This window comes from Balaenoptera ricei, chromosome 11, assembly GCF_028023285.1.
Source record: "Balaenoptera ricei isolate mBalRic1 chromosome 11, mBalRic1.hap2, whole genome shotgun sequence".
NCBI classification, from domain to species: Eukaryota; Metazoa; Chordata; class Mammalia; order Artiodactyla; family Balaenopteridae; genus Balaenoptera; species Balaenoptera ricei.
In genome coordinates this window covers 31,926,694-31,950,215 of record NC_082649.1, presented here as the reverse complement: position 1 = coordinate 31,950,215, position 23,522 = coordinate 31,926,694, and the positions used below count along the sequence as shown (strand labels likewise).

Below are 23,522 nucleotides of genomic sequence, written 5' to 3'. Positions count from 1 at the left end.
GTTCCACAGGACCTAGAGGATCCCCTTCCAAGATGGTGCACTCACGTGGCAGGAGGCCCCAGGTCCTGGCCGCATAAGCTTCTCCGCAGGACGCTTAAGTGTCCACACATGGTAGCTGGCCTCCCCCTGAGTGAGCGGCCCAAGAGAGAGAACAAGGAGGAAGCCCAAATGCCTTCACCACCTGGTCTCAGGAGAAGCAGGCGGTAACCTCCCCCATGTTCTGCTGTTAAAAGCAAGCTCGCAATCTGGCCTAAGCTCAAGGAGAGGGCAATTAGGCTTCCGCTAACCACTGCAAGTGACACGACTTCCTCAGTCTGGGGTATCAGGTAAAGGAGCGGCCACTCTCCCGCAGGCTCCCATGGACAGCCCCCAGAGAGAGCTTCCTCCCTAAGCCTGGTCCTATCCCCCGGTTTCCTCCAAACCCCTCATTGCATCCTAAGGAAGAAGGCCAGGGTGGGCTTCCTCTAGGGCTGAATTCTGTCCCATTTGTGGCAGAGAAGAGGGCAGGGTGTGGGTAGGGCAGAGGCCAAGGAGACAGCAGGTCCCACAGCTGCCGCTGGGGCTCACTGGGCTGGAGGGCCCAGGGTTACCGGAGGAAAAATTGCTTCTCCCTAGGTGCCCTTTCCACGATGGTGACTAGAGTATCCTTAACATTCCTCTCCCCCCTTCTGCCCCCCTCCAAGTGTTCCTCAGGCAGCCAGAAGGCCTTGGTAATCACAGAAGCCTTGCCAGTGCCCTCAGCCTCAGCCTGGCCCACGTCCCCCCTCAGGGCACCACCCTGCCCCAAGCCCCACCCATGGTCTGAGATTCCCCAGGAGAGATGGCTACAGATAACCTCAGCCCAAGAATCCTGCCCCTGTGTCCCAGCGAGGGTACAGACTGAGCCCCTTGGGTCTCTAGTATTACGGGGCTGACAATAAGGAGAGACGTCTTGATCACCACACCACTGTAATCATGGGGTAGAGGCGGGGGGCCATGGGGAAGGGGACTGGCCTTGTTCAAGGGACAGGAGATGACTGGCTGTCCCCCAAAGATGGCAGGTCCCAGAGGGAGGAGTAAGGCCAAAAACACCTTCTCCCCAAATCCCAGAACAAAAACATCCGGCTCTGATTTGTGAGTCTCTCACCTAATAAAAAAGGTGGAGAACTCACCCCCAGAGCTGGCCCTTCTGCAGCTTCTCCCTGCTTGCTTCCTCCCTGAAGACTCCTCAGTGGGAGAGCATCTCTGTCGGGGAGGGGGCCACAGGGCAGCTCCTGCTCCTCTGGGGCTTGAACTCTGGGACCCACACACATGGGAGTGCTCAAGCTGGGAGCCCTTCTGTCTTCCCAGGGGACTGCTGGCTGCTGGCTGCCATCGGCTCCCTTACTGCGTACCCCAAACTGCTGTACCGCGTGGTGCCCAGGGGGCAGAGCTTCAAGAAAAACTATGCTGGCATCTTCCATTTTCAGGTGAAGGGCGATTTGAAAGCCAGAGTTGATTTGTGTATGAGGGGTGTGTGTGTGTGTGTGTGTGTGTGTGTGAGACAGAGAGAAAGAGAAAGAATTAGTACATGCTTTGAAGTTTACCTTTTTTCTTTCCTTTTTGAAAAAAACGACATTTATTAGGGTGGATTTTTGTCTAATTATCAGAGAAATATCCGCTCACTAAAGAAATTGTGTAAGCTAATTTTTTAAAGCCCCCAAAGGAAATAGTTGTTATCAGTTTGTGATTCATTCTCCTCCTCCTCTTCCTCCTGCTTCTCTCTCTCTCTGTCTCTCTTTCTCTCGGTAGATACACTAACATATGTATATGCACGTATACGTGTGTGTATGTGCATGTGTGCATATGACATTGGGAGTTTCTGTCATGTAATTTTTGTAATCTGCTCTTCAAATTATTCAACATGTGGACAAATTCCTCATGTCATAAAAATATTTCTGAAAGTCACAAGAGTTTTTAAGACCTCAGAAGTCCTAAAGTCCAGCCAAGGTCAAAAGGTGGGTGGGTCCCTCTGGAGGCCGTGGCAGAATCTGGAGGTGAGGCTGGGGGGAGGTTCAGGCCTTTCACTGCCTTTCTTTGGCGGCGGAGGGGTGGGGGGACCCCTCTGTTACTGGTGCGTCACTGAACCTGACACCAGGAGGCGCTCGTGTAACAGAGTCTTCATGCAAGAAAGGGAGGGGAAAATGTGCCCTCGCGCGCGCATGCGCGCATGTATGTGTGTATGAGCTCGGAAGCGGGCCTGGGGCATACAGATGCCCCACGCCCCGCTGAGACCCACCTTGCCGCCCGCAGATTTGGCAGTTTGGGCAGTGGGTGGACGTGGTGGTGGATGACCGGCTGCCCACAAAGAATGGCAAGCTGGTGTTCGTGCACTCAGCCGAGTGCACCGAGTTCTGGAGTGCCCTGCTGGAGAAGGCGTACGCCAAGTGAGTGCCCCAGCCTGGCGATTCGCCTGGCCTCCAAGCTTGCCCTGACAGTTGGCAGTGACGGGGGGTAGGGGAGCAACTGGAATCAGGGGAAGAGGCAGGGGGACGGCAGGGCATCCCTCCCTTCCCTCACCGCACCCTCTGAGGTCCAAGCTCACAACTGCATCCCAGAGCCCAGACGGTGCCCTCTCTGTGCCCACAGGCTGAACGGATCCTATGAAGCCCTGTCTGGGGGCAACACGGTGGAGGGCTTTGAGGACTTCACGGGGGGCGTGACCCAGAGCCTCCAACTCCAGAAGCCCCCTCCGAACCTGCTGAGGATGCTTAGAAAAGCCATAGAGCGATCCTCCCTCATGGGGTGCTCCATCGAAGTAAGCCATGCTTGGTCCTGCTTCAGGGCCTTTGCACCTGCTGCTGCTTTCACCTAGAAAGTTCTCTCTCCAAATACCTGCATAACTAGCTCCTTCTCATTCATTTTTTAGTTCAAATGGCCCTTCCTCAGGCTAGCCTTCCCTGCTTCCCAATCTAAATTAGCCACTCCTGCCCCCCATTTCCTCTCTACTTTGTTTTGATTTTCTCCCCAACATTTATCATGATCAGAAACTGTCTTACTTATCGACGTGTATATTCACAACCAATCTTCTCCAGACAGTTTTCATATTCCATGAAGACAGTGACTTTATTTGTCTCATTCACTGCTGGGTCCTGGGACTTAAGATGGTACTTGGCATGCAATAGATACCCAACACATATTTGTTCAAATAAATAAATGAACCCAGAGTGCTACTGTAAGACCCAGCAATTGTATTCTTGGGCATTTATCCCAGAGAAATGAAGACTTATGTCCACACAAAAGCCTGTACCCAAGTGTTCAAAGCAGCTCTATTCATAATAAACAGAACTTGGAAACAACTTAGATGTCTTTCAAAGGGTGACTAGTTTAACAGGTGCATACATACCAGGGGATACTACTCAGCAATAAGAAGAGATGAACTATTGACACACAAAACAACTTGGATGAATCTCAAGGAAATTATGCTGAATGGAAAAAGCCAATCCCAAAAGATTCCATACTGTATGATTCCGTTTATATGACAGTCTTGAAATGACAAAATTTTTTAAAATGGAGAACAGATTAGGAGTTGTCAGAGGTTAGGGAAGAGGGCCATAAGAGGTGGATGTTGGTTGTAAAAGGGCAACACGAGGGATGGTACTGGTGATGGAAATGTTCTATATTGTGACGATGGTGGTGGATACAGAAAACTACACATATGATAACAATGCGTAAAACATACACAAATGAGTACTAGTAAACGTGGAGACATCTGTATAAGACTGACTAATTGTGTCAACATCTTCATCCTGGTTTTGATATTGTGCTATAGGGCATTCCCTAGCAGTCCAGTGGTTAGGACTCTGCGCTTCCACTGCAGGGGGCAAGGGTTCGATCCCTCGTTGGGAATCTAAGATCCTGCATGCTGCGTGGCACGGCCAAAAAAAGAAAAAACATGATATTGTGCTATAGTTTTGCAAGATGTTACCACTGGGGGATACTGGATATGGGGTGCACGGATCTCTCTGTATTATTTCTTAAAACTGCACGTGAGGGAGTTCCCTGGTGGTCCAGTGGGTGAGACTCCGGGCTCCCAAGGCAGGGGCCCGGGCTCAACCCCTGGTCAGGGAACCTGCCTGCTGCAACTAAAAGATCCCCCATGCCACAACTGAAAAAACAAAAAAAACCCAAAAAACAAAGAAACCTGCGTGTGAGTCTACAATCATTTGAAAATACAAAGTTTAATTAAAAAAAAAATGAACCCAGAGAGTTGTCACCTCTCTTCAGGTGCCCCCATCCCTCTGACCAGACCTTGAGTTCCTTTCCTTCCTCTCTGTTCTGTGTAGATCAACAGCCAAAGTGACTTGGAGTCGTTGACGCAGAGGATGCTGGTGAGAGGACATGCTTACTCAGTGACCGGCCTTCAGGATGTGAGTCTGAACACTACACCCCACCCAGAGGGACAGGAGAAGGAGAACTTCTGTGACCCTACACTCCTAACCTTTGCCCACAACCCACCCAGGTCCTGTACCGCGGCAGGATGGAAACACTGATTCGGGTCCGGAATCCCTGGGGCCGGATTGAGTGGAATGGAGCCTGGAGTGACAAGTAGGTGCCCCGACCAGCACTCTGGGGGGAGGGGCAGAGCACAGAGCAGGCCCACGAGCAAGGCCATGCCACAGAGGGACCGACTGGCCTCCGGTCACCTGCGCCCAGTGTGAGCCCTTCCCCTCTAGATTCTCCATCTAACCAGGACCCCCAGTAGGCAGACGTTCAGGGATAAGGGCATCCCTGGGGGAGGACCAAGGTGCCTCCCGACCCCCTGCCCCTCTACTGCCTGTCTCTGCTCCAGTGCCAAGGAGTGGGAAGAGGTGGCCCCAGACGTCCAGAGGCAGCTGCTGCACAGGAAGGAGGACGGGGAGTTCTGGTCAGCGCCGCTTGAGAAGGACCACCTTCTGTCCCCACACCCAGTCCCTTCACCTCTCCTGCCACTGTCCCGCCTGTGCCTTGGATGGGGAGGCTCTGGCGGGGCGCCTACAGGTGTGGGTGTGCTGCTGATGGGCTCTGGCCACCCCTCCACCACAGGATGTCCTACCAAGATTTCCTGGACAACTTCACCCTCCTGGAAATCTGCAACCTGATACCCGACACGCTTTGTGGGGACTACAAGAGGTGTTGGCACACCACCTTCTACGAGGGCAGCTGGAGGAGGGGCAGCACTGCAGGGGGCTGCCGGAGCTACACTGGTGGGCGAGGGGACCCAGGGGAGCAGGGAGCAAGGGATGGGCCACTGACTCACCGCACACCTGGGCCCCGTTGAGGAGGGGGGCACTTGGCTGGGAAGCCCGTCCACCCTGGGAAGGGCAGGGCCAACCTGACCTGCTTCCTCCACAGACACATTCTGGACCAACCCACAGTTTAAGATCTCTCTCCCCGAGGAAGATGATGCCCCAGAGGACGACGAAGCCGTCTGCACCTGCCTGGTGGCCCTGATGCAGAAGAACTGGAGGCGGGCACGGCCCCAGGGAGCCCAGCTGCAGACCATCGGCTTTGTCATCTACTCTGTGCGTGCCCAGCTGGTCCCCCAGCCACTCTTGCTCTCCCCATGGCCTCACCCCTGGGACCACTGCCCACCCCACCCCACCACCTGCCCCGGGACCAGGACACCCTCCAACCGCCTCCACACCCCTGGCTCTTTCTTTTTTCCTTTTTTTTTAAATTGGAATATAGTTGATTTACAAGGTTTATCAGTTGTACTTATACATATATCCGCTTTTTTTTTTTAAGATTCTTTTCCCGTATAGGTCATTACAGAGTATTGAGTAGTTTTCCCTGTGCTATACAGTAGGTCCTTATTAGTTATCTATTTTTTTAATTTTTTTTTAGATTTGTTTATTTATTTATTTATTTTTGGCTGCATTGGGTCTTTGTTGCTGCACACTGGCTTTCTCTAGTTGCAGTGAGCAGGGGCTACTCCTCGTTGCGGTGCACAGGCTTCTCATTGCGGTGGCTTCTCTTGTTGTGGAGCACGGGCTCTAGGCGCGCGGGCTTCAGTAGTTGTGGCACGCAGGCTTAGTTGCTCCACGGCGTGTGGGATCTTCCCGGACCAGGGCTCGAACCCGTGTCCCCTGCATTGGCAGGCAGATTCTTAACCACTGTGCCACCAGGGAAGTCCTAGTTATCTATTTTATATATAGTAGTGTGTATATGTCAATCCCAATCTCCCAATTTAATCCTCACCGCCCATCTCGGCCCTCTCTCTTTCTGGAGTGGTGCTTTGCGCTTTTGAGGCAGGGCTGGCAGTTTTCTTTTCAGATTTTTAAAATCTAAAACACTTAGGGAGCACTTCCTTTGTGCCAGGCATTGTTCCAAAGGCATTTTGAATAGTAACGCCTTTAATGAAGAGGAAGGCGATTGGGAGCCAGAGAGGTGAGGTCACTTGTCCAAACTCACACCAGTTCCCACACACTCGGAGATTTCTCCACGGCCCCCAAGCCTCCCCACAGCTGCCCCACCAAGAGCATGGACTCCGGCTGAGAGAAACCCCTGACAAGCATTTCCCAAACGGTGCTTTGCAAAATCCTAGAAATGCCCGTTTGTCCATTCATTCACATAGTCAGTGATATTCATGGAGCACCTACTGCAAGCCAGGCCCCAGTCAGTCTCCAGAGGTTCAATCGTGAACAAAAGCAGACACGAGCCTTGCCCTCCTCCTAGGCTGTCAGTCCCCCAGGTTAACAGACACACCTGAAGCCATTTCCAAGGTTAGACACAGCCCTGTCAGGAAAGGCTGTATTCTCTACCCCAACCCAGAGCTCCATGGGACCATCAGTATATTAAAGGTTCTGGTCATCCCTGGAGGAGAGCAACCTATTTATCTTGGTTTATCTCACCTTTTTTACAAACTTCTATGTGCTCATTCCTCGGTTTCAATAATCCCCTATTAACTTCCTGCAAGACATGAGCGCTCCATGGAAAATGCTCTCTTAGTTTTTTATCCCAGCTCTTCAACTGTTCAGCAGTGTGAGATTGGGCAAGTTATCTCACCTCTGGGGGATTCTGTTTCCCATCCTTAACCTGCAGTGGTAAAAATCTCCCCTTGGCAAAACTTTGTGTAAACCGTACTTTGCCATCCAAAGCAGAAGGGTTATTTTTTTTTTATTGGGGTGTAGTTGTTTTACAATGTTGTGTTAGTTTCTACTGTACAGCAAAGTGGAGTTCCCTGTGCTATACAGTACGTTCTCATTAGTTATCTGTTTTATACATATTAGTGTATATATGTCAATCCCAATCTCCCAATTCATCCCACCCCCTTTCCCCCCTTGGTGTCCATACATTTGTTCTCTACGTCTGTGTCTCTATTTCTGCCTTGCAAACTGGTTCATCTGTACCATTTTTCTAGATTCAAAGCGGAAGTGTTATTAATGCTGGGACTTTTAGCTCTTAGAGCCCACGCCCCTCCCCACCACCAGCGTCCCAGTGCCCTTAGCACCCCCCAACACACACACACCTGGCTTCCACAGGCCTGAGCCCCTTCACCATCCTGGGGATCTGACCCTCCTCTCTCTTCCCTTCCCAGGTCCCAAAGGAGGTACAGAAGACGTGGGGCTTGATCCTGGTCAGACATCCACCCTGCTCCTGGCATGTGGATGGGCAAGGGGTGGAATTCGGCGAAGGGTTCTGGGGCCCACCGGGTCAGGGTTCCGGCCCCCTTGGGCCCTGAGTGAGAGTCAGGGAAGGAAACGACCACACTGGGGTTACCTGCCAGATGGACAGGGTCCAGGCCCTCCCTAGCCCTGCCCAGCCGGGCATCACCGTGGGGGTCCCTCCCTCCGTGCCCTCCCCTGTGGGCCCTGTACCCACCTCCAGGGCACGTACAGTTTCAGAACCTCCAGGACGTCCACTTGAAAAAGGACTTCTTCGTGAAGTATCAGGACCTGGGCTTCTCAGAGATCTTCACCCACTCGCGGGAGGTGAGCAGCCACCTCCGGCTGCTTCCGGGGGAATACATCATCATTCCCTCCACATTAGAGCCGCACAAGGATGCGGACTTCCTGCTCCGGGTCTTCACGGAGAAGCACAGCGAGTCCTGGTGAGGGGCCCCACCTCACTGCTCCAAGGCCACCTGCCCCAGAGCTGTAAGATTCAAGCTCAGGGTGCAGTCAGCTGGTTCCCCCCGCCCCCGTCCCTATTTTACAGTCAGGGAAACTTAGGCATGAGGCAGGGAAGTCCCAGGTAGTAGCAGAGCCAGAATCAGAAGCCAGATCCCACGGAGCCCGTTCCGTATTGCTGCAGACACATGACATGACCTCCCTGACCATCCCACTGGAATCCCTGTCTCCCTGACCCCTGCTCACTCCGAGCCTTCATCCACCTCTGCCCAGGGAACTGGATGAAGCCAACTTCGCTGAGCTTCTCCAAGAGGTGAGGGGAGGCTGTGTGGGGTGGGATTTGGGGGCAGCATGTAGGGGTGTGGAAGAACTTTCTGGACTGTGTCCCTCTCCCACTCCTTTCCCTCCAGGAGAACATCTCTGAGAATGACATAGACCAGGACTTCATACGTTTGTTTCACATAGTGGCCGGTGGAGAGGTGAGAGGCAGAGGGCTGGGAGATTGAAAGGAGGTGGTTTGGGGCTGAAGGGGCCAGAGTGGGGGTTTATGGTCCCCCTTCCTAGGACAAGGAGGTAGGCATGTATGAGCTACAGAAGCTCCTCAACAAGGTGGTCTCCAAAGGTGAGTCTTCCATACCCCACTCACAACCCTTCCCACCAACCTTAATCACCCCCACCCCTCCCCCCAACCCCGACCACACCCTGCTCATCCCTCCCCTTCTTCCTGCCCCTTCCCTCCCTCACAGTCAAAAACCTCAGAACCAAGGGTTTCAGCCTGGACGTGTGCCGCTGTATGGTCAACCTCTTGGATGTATCTTCCTGTCCAGTGGGCAGTCCTGTCCAGTGCTCTCCTGCCCCAGCCCCCTACCCCTGAGCCTGGCCCCAAGGTGGCCACCTCTCTGACCAGCCATGCCCTCCTTCCGGATGGGGATTAGGCGCTGGGGTAACAAAAGATGCCAGTTCTTCCGGCTGTTACCATGGTTACCAGACAGGCCCCTTCCGTCGTCTTGTGCCCTACCTCGGTGAGTCCCTCTGATTCCCAGCCCCCAGGATGCCCTCCCCACCCTCTCCTCTTATATCCTTGACTACCTCCCAGAAAGATGGCTCTGGCAAGCTGGGGCTTCAGGAGTTCCAGATCCTGTGGAGAAAAATCAAGAAATGGACGGTAAAGGGCACTGAGGGGGCAGTTTATGGAGGTAAGAAAGAGAGGTCCTCCAGAGGGATGAGGACTAGTAAGGACGGAGCTGGAACAGGAGCCCCTGACTAGACACACACACACACACACACACACACACACACACACACACACACACCCCAGGATGGAGCCGTTGATGTGTTGGCGTATTAACTAGTCAAAATATTCAATAACCAGCACAGTCCAGGTATCAGCCATCGTAAAGGATACAGGCAGAGAGCCCTGGGCAGGGTGCCAGGAACTAACCCCACAGTCACCAGGTGATAGGAATACTGGAGCTCAGGGGGTGGGCCAGCGTAGGGGGCCCCTGGGGTCTTGGGTAGCAGTCGTGAAGCATTTCATCACTTCAGCCACCGTGCCATGCACATGGCCCTACCACATGTGTCTTGTCCCTTCAGGACATCTTCCGAGAGTGTGACCAGGACCACTCAGGCACCTTGAACTCCTATGAGATGCGCTTGGCAATTGAGAAAGCAGGTGGCCAGGGGCAGGAGAGGGCTTTGGGGCAGGGAGGGGGGAGGCAGCAGCAGCCAGAGGGCTGGACTCTCCCCCTCCACACTCCTCTCTCTCCCAGGCATCAAACTGAATAACAAGGTGACACAGGTGTTGGTGGCAAGGTATGCAAATGACGAAATGATCATGGATTTTGACAGCTTCATCAGCTGTTTCCTGAGGCTGAAGGCCATGTTCAGTGAGTCAGGCACCTGCCCACTCCCCACCCTGGGCCAGGGGACTGCCGGCCTTCTCCCACATACCCACACAAAGAGCACTGCTCCAGAACCACTCCCCTCCACCGGGCACAGATGATCTGGGTTCAAATCCCAGCTCCACCACTTGCTGGCTCTGTTGCCTGGAGCAAGTCACTTTATCTCTCTGTGCCTCTGTTGCTTTACCTATAAATATAGATAACAGTACAGCCTGCATAGAATGGAGGCAGAGATTAAATGAGATAGTATTTGGATAGTACTCAGAACAGGCCCTGGTTCAGAGCAAGGCTGTAGGAGTCCTTACCATTAATTCCCTGCTGGGCTGGGGGTTTGCCTGGGAAGAGGGAAGGAACAGCTCCTTACACCCTTTCTGACATCCTCCCTAGTCGGGAAGGGGTCTTGCAGACCACTGACTCAGCTCCCAACCCTTCTCCCTTGCCTCCTCCTCGAAACAGCGTACTTTCTAACCATGGACCCTAACAATACTGGCCAGATTTGCTTGAACTTGAACCAGGTACATGAAAAGGATCCTCAGGCACGGGCCCCCACCCCCACCCCCCGCCGTGGCTCCACTGGCCCTTCTCTTTCCCCAGACATCATGCCCCACCACCACCTCGCCCATCCTCTGATGTTCTTCTTGCCCCACAGTGGCTGCAGATAACCATGTGGGGTTAGTCACTGCGGGAGCCTGGCTTCCTACCGCCATCAGCACCGCCCCCCGCCCCACCCCACCCCACCCCCCGCCGGGTTCTGCCCTGGGGGGCGGGGTGCACCTTGTGGCGCTCAACTCTGCGGTCTCTGCTGATGGAAGGGCCGAGATGCTTATTCCAGCAGCAGGACCTCCAGACCCACCCTCCCAGCGCAAAGTGTTTTTCTTTTACCCCAGCCAGGCTTCTGGTGGCTGGATTTACCCCACAGTCTCCCTCCCTCTCTGAGTACATTTCACTAAAGATTAAGTGACACTTCTGCGGTGTCCCCGGCTGGGGAGGCTGTCCACGTTTCCTACGCTGCTCGCGCTGGCCTGTTTCATGGCTCCTCCCTTCTCCCCCCTCACTCAAGGGCATTATTATAATGAACAACACATGCCACAGGCTTCTGTGTCTCTGTGTTTCTATGCCAGGAAAAGACTGGCAGGGGTGTAAGTCATTTCCTCAGTACCAAAGAGGGGGGGACCCAGGAGCTCTCAGTTGGGGTGATACCACCCCCTGTCCAGGGAGCATTTGGAAATGTGTGGTTGTCACAGAAGCTAGAGGGCGCTGTTGTCATTTATGGGCAGCGGCTGGGATGCTAAAGGCATGAGTCCCTGTCTGTGAACTGTACACAGCGCGGTACCCAGAGCAGCATCCGAGGGGAGGGCTGAGCCGCAGGACCCAGAACCGCCCCTCCCATCTCCTTCCTCAAACTGGGGTCTCCAAAGGTGACACTGCTGGTCTCTCAAAAGTCAAAAATCCTGCACTGGCAGGAGTCAGCCAGTCATAGAAAGGAACTGACCCTCTTGGATGCGTGACTGGGAGGGGTGGGGGACAGTGGCCGCAGGCGAGTTCATTCCTGCCTTAAAGGTGTTCAGATTCAAATCATTCTTACTGTTAAAAAACTGCTGACTGCCAGGCTATTGTCCTCACCGGAAGGGTGGAGGGATCCTTGGTTCACCAGTCCTTGACCTTGGACTCTCTGCCTCAGACGCCCCCTGCTTCCAGCCCCCAGCCCCCAGCCTCCTGCTGCAGTGGGAAGACTGAGACCACCAGCAGTGCCCCCCAACTGCACTTCTCCTGTCCTTCCAGATCGCTCCGTGGCTTACCCCTCTGGGGAACTGTGCCTGTGAGCTTTTCAGCCTCTTGCATACAGACCGCCTCCAAATTCCCTTAGATTAGGGTCGAATGAATCTAAACCCCAAAAGAATTGGAATCCTTCCTGGGTCTGTGTACTTTCAGCTTCCCAGGGTGGCTAGCTTCGTTTCCTCCTGCAGTAAGGACTCAAAGACTTCCTTCTATTTGCACTAAACACGCCCATTCCTCTTATGCTTGGGGGGTGGGGGGCTTCCAGTCTTCCTGGATCTGGTGACTGATTCCCTGCACCAGCCCTGCCCCCTGCCTCCTCTGTGACAACTGCCCATCACTGTCACTCCATTGCCTCCCCCACCACCTCCTGAGGAATCATTTCCAGCCCTGCCACTCTCTTCTCCCATCCTCTCCCCTCTGCAGTCTTGTCTGAGAGAGGAGGTCACACTCTGTTAATGAGGGTCTTAAGACTGATTCCTCCACCCTTGTTTTCTACCACCACCTTTTCTCCTCAGAGCAGCGAAGGAGCAAAGGTCCCTGGGTGGGTCAGGGATCCTTTGGGAGAGGCCAGAAAACTAGCAGGTCCTTTGAGTTTTGAGAGAACCTGGCAGTGCCCAGTTGGTTCTGGGGAGCCCAGCAAGATGCTGACCCCACCCCATCCTTGTCCCTTGCCCTAGCGGAAGATGCTGCCAACTTCTGGCTGGACGGCCTTGGGCAAATTATTTTATTTCTCTAACAGAGTTTCCTTTTTCTCATCTGTCAGTTGGGGGTGACAGGGAATTCCCTGGTGGCCTAGAGGTTAGGATTCTGGGCTTTCACTACCATGGCCCAGGTTCAAGCCCTGGTCGGGGAACTGAGATGTCCCGCAAGCCGTGTGGCTCGGCCAAAAAAAAGTGGGGGTGACAGTGCCTGTCTCAGAGGGCTGCTGTATGGACGACTGAGGTTATGAGGGTGAAGTACTGTGCTTCCCACAGATGGTAAACTCATTGCTGTTACCTAAAAATTGGGTTCCCCTCTTGGTGGGTGTCAAGCCAAAAGACACAACTAAGCCGAAGAGCAGGAGAAGGAAGGATTTATTACTTGCAGCAAGTAAGGAGAACACTGGAGATCTTTCCCAAAGCAGTGTCTCCCCAACAGCCAAATTGGGGACGTTCTAAACTAAGGGTACATGCATATTCATGACGGGGCTTGAGCAGAGGAGAATTCAGCATGGAATTGGGGCAAAAGTCAACAGAGGCCAAGCTTCAGTTGACTGAAGTCACAAGGGCCAGAAAAGGTCAACATCACCATCTCTTAGGTTCCAGTCAAGCTGGTGGTTGAGCACTTCAGGCTAATCTTTACCACTGAACCAGAATTGGGAGTCTTTACAACTGATTTATTATCTTTGCCATTCTTACTTCTCTTGCCTAAGTCATTTCGTTCTTCTGTTCCCTTACGATCATTATTATTGAGACCTGTTCAAGGGCAAGCATTGCGGCCAGGCTTAGATCACAAAACGGTTTAGGCTTAAATGGCTTCTCTTACGTCAAAAAACTATATCTGGGGACTTCCCTGGTGGTCCGGTGGGTAAGACTCTGCGCTCCCAATGCAGGGGGCCTGGGTTCGATCCCTGGTCGGGGAACTAGATCCTGCATGCATGCTGCAACTGGGAGTCTGCATGCCGCAACTAAGAAGTCTGCACGCTGCAACTAAAAGGTCCCGCGTGCCAAAATAAGATCCTGCGCAGCCAAAATAAATAAATAAATGAATAAAAATAAAATATTAAAAAATAAATAAATAAATATATATATATATATATATATATATATATATATATATATATATATATATATATATATATATCTGGATCCCCCTACCCTTTCTGCTTATATCGTCACCACACTTAGCAGAGCCCCATATATAGTTTGTGCTCTGAACAACTAAAAGTGGCATCATTCACCCAGATTATGATGTGAGGGGCATCCCCAGAATTTTAGCACATGACTGCCCTGTATTGGAAAAGTGAGATGAACTAGCACACATTTAATAAACATATCTAATTCATGCACGCATCCAACATGTATGCAAACATGCCTACATCACACTCCTCCACATCCAAACTCTAAAACAAAAGTTCCCCCCAGCTACAGCCAGGCCTAGCTGCTCCTTCCTCCTGCCTGTCAAGTCTGCTCTCTGCACACACACCCTCACCAGCCCCTTCTGACTCAATCTTGTTCAACTTCACTTGCCTCCTTCCCCAGCCTAATGCTTGGGAGACCTTTCCCACCTCCCAGTGGTGTGTAGCCACATTTTCTGCTCTTCTCTTCTGGTCCTCAGCATGCGGCACTTCCTCTGTTCACAGAGGTGGGGTTTTGCTTGGGAAGGGCACTAGACCATGCTGCCTGCACCCTGCACAACACAAGCTGGGTGCCCTTGACTGAGGTCACATGGTAATCTAGAGTTCACCTCTGGATGACTCACTGCCACTCTCCCCAGCAGCTGCCCCCGTTTCCTTTAGACCCCTCTCTACACCCTCCAACTGCACTGCAAAGATGAGGCCACATCAGGGAAGAGGTCCCTTGGAATAGATAGCTCCAGAGCTTCTTCATCCTCTGGTCTCTGAGAAAGTGGGGTCAAAATGTGCCAGAAATCTTGCCATTTGCAACAAGATGGATGGACCTTGAGGGCACTATGCTAAATGAAATACCTCAGACAGAGAAAGACAAACACTCTATGATCTCACAAGTGGAATCTAAAAAAAAATTTTTGATAATTTAAAAACAACTCATAGATACAGAGAACAGATTGGTGGTTGCCAGAGGTGGCCGTGAGGGCTGAGTAGAATATGTGAAAGTGGTAAAAAGGAACAAACTTCCAGTGATAAGTCATGGGGGGAATTCCCTGGCAGTCCAGTGGTTAGAATTTCGTGCATCCACTGCCGTGGGCCTGGGTTCAATCCCTGCTCAAGGAACTAAGATCCCACAAGCTGCATGGTGTGGCCAACAACAACAACAACAAAAAGAAGTCATGGGGATGTAATGTATGGCACAGTTGACTATAGTTAATAATACTGTGTTGCATATTTGAAAGTGGCTAAGGCTGTAGATCTTAAAAGTTCTCATCACAAGAAAAATGAGAAGGAAATGTCTGAATCTAGGACTGGGGCAAGAAATATACAGAATGAACCTGGAGCATCTTGTAGTGCCAGAGAGTACGGAAATGCTAAAAAAAAAAAAAAAAAGCAAAAACAAAAAGCACTATGAGAGTATGTCAAAGGTGGAGTGTAATTCCCCATCGCTTAAGTGTGGGTAGCACATAGTGACTTCCTTCCAAAGAGGACAGTGTGGAAATCGAGAGAAAAGAGTAGCTTCAAGACAGAGAAACCTGGGAATTCCCTGGTGGTCCAGTGCTTAGGACTCCGCAAGCAGTGAAACCTGAGGGCCCGAGTCCAATCCCTGGTCAGGGAACTAAGGTCCTACAAGCTGCGCGGTGTGGCCAAAAAAAAAAAAAGCAGAGAAACCTGACAAACACGACTTCAGGCAGGTGATCAAGGTTAACACAACAGAGATAAACCATGTGGATAGACTATACCCTTGATATGATGTGATGAGAATGGCATTTTACTTCTGTGGTTTCCTTCCCCAAAACCCCAAACTCCAGTCTATTCATAAGAAAAACATCAGACAAATCCCACTTGAGGGACATTATACAAAACTCCTGACCAATACTCCTCAAAACTGTCAAGGTCATCAAAAACAAGGAAAGTCTGAAAAACTGTCACAGCCAAGAGGAGCCTAAGGAGGTAAGACAACTAAGTGTAATGTGGTGTTCTGGATGGGATCCTGGAACAGAAAAAGGGACATTAGGTAAAAACTAAGGAAATCTGAATAAATGTGGGTTTTAGGTAATACTATTATATCCATATTGGTTCCTTAATTGTAACAAATATACTGTACTAAGATTTGATATTAATTACAGGGGAAATTGGGTGTGGGTATACAGAAATTCTCTGGACTATTTTCACAATTTTCTGTAAATTTAAAACTATTTGAAAATAAATAGTTTATTTTAAAAAGTAATTAAAAGCAACCCAAGTGCCGATCAATAGATGAATGGATAAAGAAGATGTGACATATATATACATATGTGTGTATATATATATATATGTGTGTGTGTGTGTGTGTGTACACACACACACAGTGGAATATTACTCAGCCATAAAAAAGAATGAAATCTGGCCATTTGCGACAACATGGATGAACTTAGAGGGTATTATGCTAAGTGCAGTACGTCACACAGAGAAAGACAAATACTGCATGAGTTCACTTATACGTGGAATCTAAAAAATAAAACAAATGAACAAACATAACAAAACAGAAACAGATTTATAGATACAGAGAACAAACAGGTGGTTGCTAGAGGGGAGGAGATACACACCTTGGAGATATTTTTCTATTAGTATACAGGGAGCTTCCTTATGATTTGCTATAGCTGCAGAGTATTCCACTGCAGCAAAGTCTCGACATTTATTTATCAGCTCTTTATTGAGTTGTTTCCAGTCTTTCACTACTATAAGCAATGCTACAGTGAATAACACTGCACATATGTCATCTCATATAGTGGAAATATTTCTATAGGATAAATTTCTAAAAGTGGGATATTGAGCTAAAGAGTATATACATCAGTAATTCGGATACATATTAAATTCCCCTCCATAAAGGTAATCCCAATTTACGCTCCCACTAGCAATATAAGAGTGTCTATTTCCCCATCAAGGCAGTGTGTGGTCAAACTTTTGCATATTTATCATGTGATAGAAGAAAAATGGTTTCTGACTGTCCTTATAATTTGCATTTCTTTTTTTGCAATTGAAGCTGAGCAAATATTCATGTTTTCCTTTCATTTCATTTTCTGTGAGCGCTTCATATTCTTTGCTCATTTTTATACTGGGCTTTTGTGTTTTTTCCTCATAAAATTCTAGGAGCTATTTATATTTTAGGAAGACTTGACCTTTCTCTGCATAGGGGCTGCAAATATTTTCCTTTGTCATCTGTGTTTCCACTAGGTTTTTAACGCTTGCCCATAGACTCTGCCCTTTGCTCCAGCAGAACCTCCCTCTCCAGGCCACCTGCCCCCTCTCACAACCACATCCCAAAGCCCCTTTAGTTCCTCACTCTTCCTGGTGACATTAGACCTCTTGGTGACATCTGACTCTATACTGAAGACTCCTCTTGTGTGTAAATAACATTTATTCTGTCCTTTATCGACTTTAGGGGTTACACATTCTCAGTAGAACGTAGAAAACACAGAAAAGCGCACAGAAGAAAAGCAAAACTCACCTTATATTCCACCTCTTAGGATAACCACTTCCTGTTTATCAAGGCCTATGCATGTTTTTAATTGCGTATAGGTTTATTTATTTACAAAATAAATTTCTTACATTTACCCAGTTCCTTTGGGAGTGTATAACTGCACTTTCCTCCCTCTTGGATATCTCCTTGCCCCTATTCTGTCTCCACAAGGAGGTAAGCTCGAGGAGCTGACGTGGGGGGAAATTTTCCCTCCTGCCCATCCCCACAGCAGCCTCACTCTCTCTCCTGGACCCCTGGCCACATTTCTCCTGCCCCATCCCCACCCCCTCCAAGCTTAACCACTGCCCTCACTCCTGCCAGAGACGTCAAATTCCTGGTCTCATTGGGTCTTCAGAACCACCTTGGTGGAAACCTCGGATCATCAATCCATCACCCCAAAAGATGCTAGTTTCCCTCCTTCTGCTGGTGAAACCAGCCAAGAGGAACGTCCAAGACTCACCCAAGCATTGTTTCCGGCCCACGTCTTGTCTTGCGTGCACCAAACATTTCCCAAATTCGTCCTGCTCTGTTTGGTCTCCTGTCTTTATTCATGCTCTTCCTCGCTGTCCCCTTCCTGCAGCAGGTCTCCCCATGACCTGTTCGTCACGTTCTGCCCATCCTCTGCCCCAGCGCAGCCCCGCCTTCCCTTCCCTCCTGAGTCTCCCACTGCAGTCCTCCCCCTTCCCTGGCTCTGTGTTCCAGGAGGCCTCCTCTGAGAAGCTGCTGGCCAGGTGCCCCGGACTCCCAAGGTGCCAGTCACTTCCCCTGGCAGACCATTTATCTCTCTGTGTTGTCATTTCCTGTTTATTCCTCTGTCTCCCTATTGACCATACACTGGGGGCAGGACTGTCATTTTCATTGACGCATTTCGAATGCCTGCACGTATGAACATTAAATAAGTTTGTTGACCAAGGAAAGGAATGGCTCCCCCAGCTAATGTGACCACTCCCGCATTGAAACTTCAAAGCTCTCCAACCAGGATGCCTCCTGGAGGGCCAACGTGGCCCAGCTGGAATTGGCATCCTCTTAGGTCTGATGTGCAAACTCCTTCATCTCGACTGATAGTCTTCCTATCACCCTTTTCTGACTGTCACCGAGGCCCTCTCTGAACCTCAGTTTACTTATCTGTCTAGAGAAGAGAACACTCGGGAAAACTGTGAGGACCAAGTGAATGACATACTTTGTAAATGGCAATGTGATGAATGAATACGAGGTGTGGGTACATCATAAAAAAGAGTGCTACCATTCATTCAGCATGTTTTCTATACCAGGCACTGTTCTAACATCTAACTATTAATGCCTTTCATCCAAACAAATCAGATCCCCTTTCATAGAAAAGTATACTGAGGCACAGAGCAGTTAATGACTTACTTGCCTAGGATTCCACACTGGCAGTAGAGGAGCTGGGATTTGAATCCAGACCACATAGCTCCACTTGCTTAACCACCACCCTATATTGTCCGTCTATTAAATAATAGTATTATTTGGTCTGACAGCTACCCTATTCAATTAATTAATTAATTGGGTTTTGTGACCCAATCATACAACCACGTTCTCCCAGCATGATTCTAACTCCAATGGTAAATCTGTAGGTAGATTTTTGTGTAGATAATCACTTATCTCCCAAGGATGGAGACATGTTCAAAATGTAGCTCTTTAAAAAGCACCATGCCCAGGGACTTCTCTGGCAGTTCAGTGGTTAAGACTCCGTACTTCCACTGCAAGGGGCGTGGGTTCGATCCCTGGTTGGGGAACTCCCACATGTTGCACGGTGCTGCCAAAAAAAAAAGAATCATGCCCATATTTTTTGCTCTTTGACATTTGTATTATCAGATTCAAATAGAATAAATACTCATCGGCTGAATTAAACACAGAGAAGTTTAAAGGCATCTGTTTTGTCATACTTGACATGGACTTACCTTCAGTGGTACTGACATATATATATCCCCAATCCCACCATTCCAGGCCCTCCAAGCATTCTGAGGATGAGATTTCCATTCCCTTCCCTCGTTTTCAGAATCTCCTCACCAAGAGAGAGATGGGGATGAAGAAGGGGAGGGAAGAGGCCACCCTGGGCACAGGAGAAGAGAGATAGGAGAGTTTTGGTGGATCCTTCTGTGTCTGTGGCTCAGGGGACAGGCTCTGCTCCCCTGGACTGCCTTGCGGGGGGGCATAGCAAGGTCACTTCCATGTATGTAGTTTCCCTGGCCCTTCTCCTTTGCCTGTCCTGTTCCCACTCCCCTGATGCCAGCCTCATCCTTGACACAAAGCACTATGGGGGCCAGAGAAAGGAGAGGGAGCAGAAAGAGCCCAGCGCTGGATACCCAAGGAGAGACCGAGGACAGAAAAGAGGATGCCTGCCCCCAGGGGACAGCTAGAAGCAAGAGACCTGCCTCCTGGCACCATGCCCCCTAACTGCCAGGACGCACAGCCTTTACTTCTGGGGGGCCAGAAACTTGTGGGAGGTTGGGAGGGAAAGAGAGGGCAAAAGATGGAAGAGACTAGAGAGGTCCAGAGAAAAAGGGTAGAGGTGAAGGGGACCAATGTATGTTCCATTATTAAATGATAGATATGGAGAATAAAAAAAGATGCAGAGGACAGCAATTCTGTAGTGTAACAGAATACATCCATGTATTCACCACCAAGATTAGACAGTGTTAACATTTTGCCATATTTCCTTTAGTTTTCTTCATTTTTAAATTTTTGTTTGTTTATTTAGTTATTGGCCGCAGTGTGCAGCATGCAGGATCTTAGTTTCCTGACCTGGGATCGAACCCATGCCCCCTGCAGTGGAAGCGAAGAGTCTCAACCACTGGACCGCCACGGAAGTCCCTAGTTTTCTTCATTTTTTTTTAAAAGGGATAATACATTAGAGACACTGCTATAATCCCCTCCCCACACCTGTAAACCATCATTTCCTGTCCCTTCTCCCTTAGAGGGAGCTATTCCTCTGGAGTCCTGTCTCTCCCATCTATGTTTTTACTTTTACTACATGGGCATACGTAGGTATGTATCCACAAGAATATATCCTATTGCTCATGTGTCCTGCATTTTTACATACCTGGTATGATTTGACCTATATTCTTTTGCCACTTGGTTTTACCTTAACATCACATTTTTGAAACTTATCCCTGTTGATACATGAGTTAGTGCATTCATTTTATCTGCTGTATAGTATTCCACTTTGATTACATTTGCATTTCTGTTCTCCTGTAGGTAGACATTGAAGTTGTTTCCAGTTTTTGTTGTTGTTATTGCAAAAACCATGAATGGACATCCTCATACATGTCTCCCTGTGCACATCTGTGAGAATTCCACTAGAGTCACACCTAGAAGTAGAATTGCCGAGTTCCAAAGGAAATGTGTGTTTCCAGCTTTACCAGATATTGCCAAATTGCCCTCTAAAACAATTGTGTCCAATACTCCATGAATTTCTGCTTCTGAGGGGTGTGAAATGAGAGCTCTTTCTGGATAAAATTTGTACTTCCCCATGAGCTAATGTGGATAAGTAGCTTTTCACATTTATGGACCACTCATATTTCCTCTTCAGGAAATGACCTGCCCATATCTTCCGTTCACTTTTCTGTGGGGTGTGTGTGTGTGTGTGTGTGTGTGTGTGTGTGTGTGTGTGTCCTTTTCTTACTGATTATAAAAGTACTTTATTTATGACTGATACTAAATCTTTTTCAGTTATGTGGATTGCAAATCTCTTCTCCCAGTCTGTGGGGGACTGTCTTTCACTCTGCGGTGTCTTTTGTTATTTAAAAGTTTTTAATTATTACTGAAGCTGGGTGATTGATACATGGGGGTTCATTATACTGTTATCTCTATTTTTGTGTAATTTTGAAAATTACCCTAACAAAAAGATTTGTAAAAATCTATAGAACAAATAATTCTCTATCATCCCAAATTCCTAAAGATCATCTCCTATATTTCATAGTTTTACTTTCCACATTCAGGTCTCTAATGCCACTGGAATTTATTTTTGTAGTGCCAGAGGATCAAATATTATCTTTCCCTCATAGATGGCCAACTGTCCCAGTTCTATTTCTGATCCTGTGTGTCCCTTCTCCTCTGACCAGAAATTTCTCCTCTGCACCATATATCCTTAGGTCTGTTTCTATGCTCTCTATTCTGTTCCTTAGTCACTGTGTCTAGTCTTACATTTTGTCACAGTTTTAATTCCCATATTACCAGATTGGCCAGAGTAGTACCTCTCAGACCAAAATGGTATCCCTTCTTCTTTTTCTTCTTCAGATCACGTGGCTCTTCTTGGCCCTTTTTCTTCCCATATAAATTTTATGATCAGCTTACCCAATTCCAGAAAGGAAAAACCCAACACTGTTGGGTTAGTTGGAATCGTGTTGAATTTCTAGATTCATCTGGGGGAGAACCAACATCTTTCTAACACAATACCTTCCCTACCATTACCTTGGCACCTCTATGTACGAGGTCTTCTTTTTTGGTCCCTAAGTAAGAATTTGTATTTGTTTTCTCCATGAGGGCCTTGCTCAGTCTTTGTTAGATTTGTTCCTGGGGCCTGGGGGGTTTACTGCTCTCCCCCTACCCCGTGCCCACATCAGCTATGCCAGGCGCATCTGTCCTTACCCCCTACCCCTGCCCCTTGGTCCACGCCCTCCCCTCCCACTGTCCAGGGGGCAGCTGTCCTGCTCCAACAGCTGACTAGTCCTGTGAGGGCTTGCAGAGTGGACACGGCTCCCACCTCCCACCTTGAGGCCCGTCAGCTGAGTCTGGGGCAAGGCACAGTTGTTTCCCTGGGGACAATGAGCTGCATTCTGTACGGGCCCCTCTCTGGGCCTCCCTCTCCCCGACCAGAGCAACTGTTCTTGTGGGTAAGGAAGGGCCCCACCTGTCAGCTCTAGTTACTCTCTCAGGCAACATCCAACTCCCTGACCCCTTTCCTTCGTGTCTTATGAGCCTGTCTAGTGTGTGTCTTACGGCCCAATTGCCTGTTCATGGGTCTGTCATTGCCTGGAACTGGTGGGCAGGGGAATGGTGGACATGGAAAGGGACCGTCCCTCTCTAACCTCAGAGGACCTGCCGTTCCCACAGTTTTCTCTTAGTTGTCGCCACGTTCAGGCCTCAAATCCTAAAATTGCCCCACTCAGGTAGATTAATGTCTACAGTCCCAGGCAGAGAGGTGTTGTGATAGGGGACAGGGCTGGAACTCTGCCCTTCCCCACTGACACGTTCCATACCTGGCTGACCTCGGCACCTGCTGTCCTCGGCACTGCCTGCCCTGGGTGAGGCCTCCCTGGCCTCTTCTCAGAATCCTTGTTTGGGGGTCAGCCCTGCCTTCAACCTCCCACAACAGGGAAGGGCTGCAGGCCAGTGCTGATCCCCCAGGCGTGATGACAGGGCACTGGAACATGGCAGAGCCAGAACGCAGACCTCCATTGCTTCTTCAGGCGTTAACTGAGCCCCAGCACCCACTCTCAGTAGCTGTTCATGAGTGTCAGGGTGCCTCATAGCAGGTCTTCAAGGAGCAGCCAGTAGTGCTGGCCTCAGACATAGGATGTGCTGGGAGGGACAACCCAAAAATATGGAAGGAAGGAAACTTTTTTTTGTAAATTTTAAAAAAATCGTTGGGATTTCCCTGGTGGTCCAGTGGTTAAGACCCCACGCTTCCAATGCAGGGGGTGTGAGTTGGATCCCTGGTTGGGGAACTAAGATCCCACATCTTAGTGTGGCAAAAAAAAAAAAAAAATTATGGAAATATAGTTGATTTACATTGTGTTAATTTCTGCTGTACAGCAAAGCGATTCAGCTATACAGTACATATATATATATTCTTTTTCATATTCTTTTCCATTATGGTTTATCACAGGACATGGAATATAGTTCCCTGTGCTATACAGTAGGACCTTGTTGTTTATCCATCCTATATATAATAGTTTGCATCTGCTAATCCCAAACTCCCAATCAGGAAGGAAACTGTTGTTTATTGAGCACCTTCTAGAAGCCAAGCTCTGGACTTGGTAATCTCCCATCTCTTGATCCTGTCAGAGGCAGGTTCTATGATGATTCGCCTTTTAGGCAGGAGGCCCGCTGCACAGCACAACTCCAGGGGGGTCACTCCTGCCCCCAGTTGCACAGCGTGCAGTCTGCTCCGGCATCCAGAGTAGCCCGGAGAGGGTCCCAGAGCTGGCATGTGAATCCAGATTGGAGTGACCATCAGAAGCACTCTTCACCTCCCTGTTTGGGTCCAAGCAGGGTGAGTGGCTGTGCGGTACAATGGTTTGAACCCCTGGATGGAGACAGCAGAAAGGGGTGGGAGAAGTGGAAGGCCCAGTGCTCACAGGTCTCACGAGAACCCATTAGCTCTATTAACAGCTCTCACCACCTCATCCTCAGTTTGCCCATCTGTTTGTCTGTCACGCTGCTGACTGCTACTGTGTGAGTCCTGTGTCCTCGTCACCAGG

At 49.6% G+C, this 23,522-nt stretch overlaps 1 protein-coding gene across 1 annotated transcript in view; it reads left to right on the top strand.

The window, feature by feature from the left end:
* The window catches only part of CAPN11 (calpain 11), a 12,021-nt gene extending 970 nt beyond the window's left edge, over positions 1-11,051 (top strand). The window contains exons 3-21 of the mRNA XM_059940562.1: positions 1,330-1,482; positions 2,252-2,405; positions 2,608-2,776; positions 4,305-4,388; positions 4,481-4,566; positions 4,811-4,885; positions 5,044-5,204; positions 5,353-5,522; positions 7,538-7,549; positions 7,839-8,050; positions 8,343-8,382; positions 8,480-8,548; positions 8,634-8,691; positions 8,816-8,880; positions 9,166-9,234; positions 9,663-9,741; positions 9,839-9,955; positions 10,427-10,485; positions 10,620-11,051. Coding sequence (XP_059796545.1) covers positions 1,330-1,482; positions 2,252-2,405; positions 2,608-2,776; positions 4,305-4,388; positions 4,481-4,566; positions 4,811-4,885; positions 5,044-5,204; positions 5,353-5,522; positions 7,538-7,549; positions 7,839-8,050; positions 8,343-8,382; positions 8,480-8,548; positions 8,634-8,691; positions 8,816-8,880; positions 9,166-9,234; positions 9,663-9,741; positions 9,839-9,955; positions 10,427-10,485; positions 10,620-10,646 — 1,859 coding nt within the window. The 3' untranslated portion in view covers positions 10,647-11,051. The remainder of the gene's footprint in view (positions 1-1,329; positions 1,483-2,251; positions 2,406-2,607; positions 2,777-4,304; positions 4,389-4,480; positions 4,567-4,810; positions 4,886-5,043; positions 5,205-5,352; positions 5,523-7,537; positions 7,550-7,838; positions 8,051-8,342; positions 8,383-8,479; positions 8,549-8,633; positions 8,692-8,815; positions 8,881-9,165; positions 9,235-9,662; positions 9,742-9,838; positions 9,956-10,426; positions 10,486-10,619) is intronic.
* Positions 11,052-23,522: the final 12,471 nt, after the last annotated feature.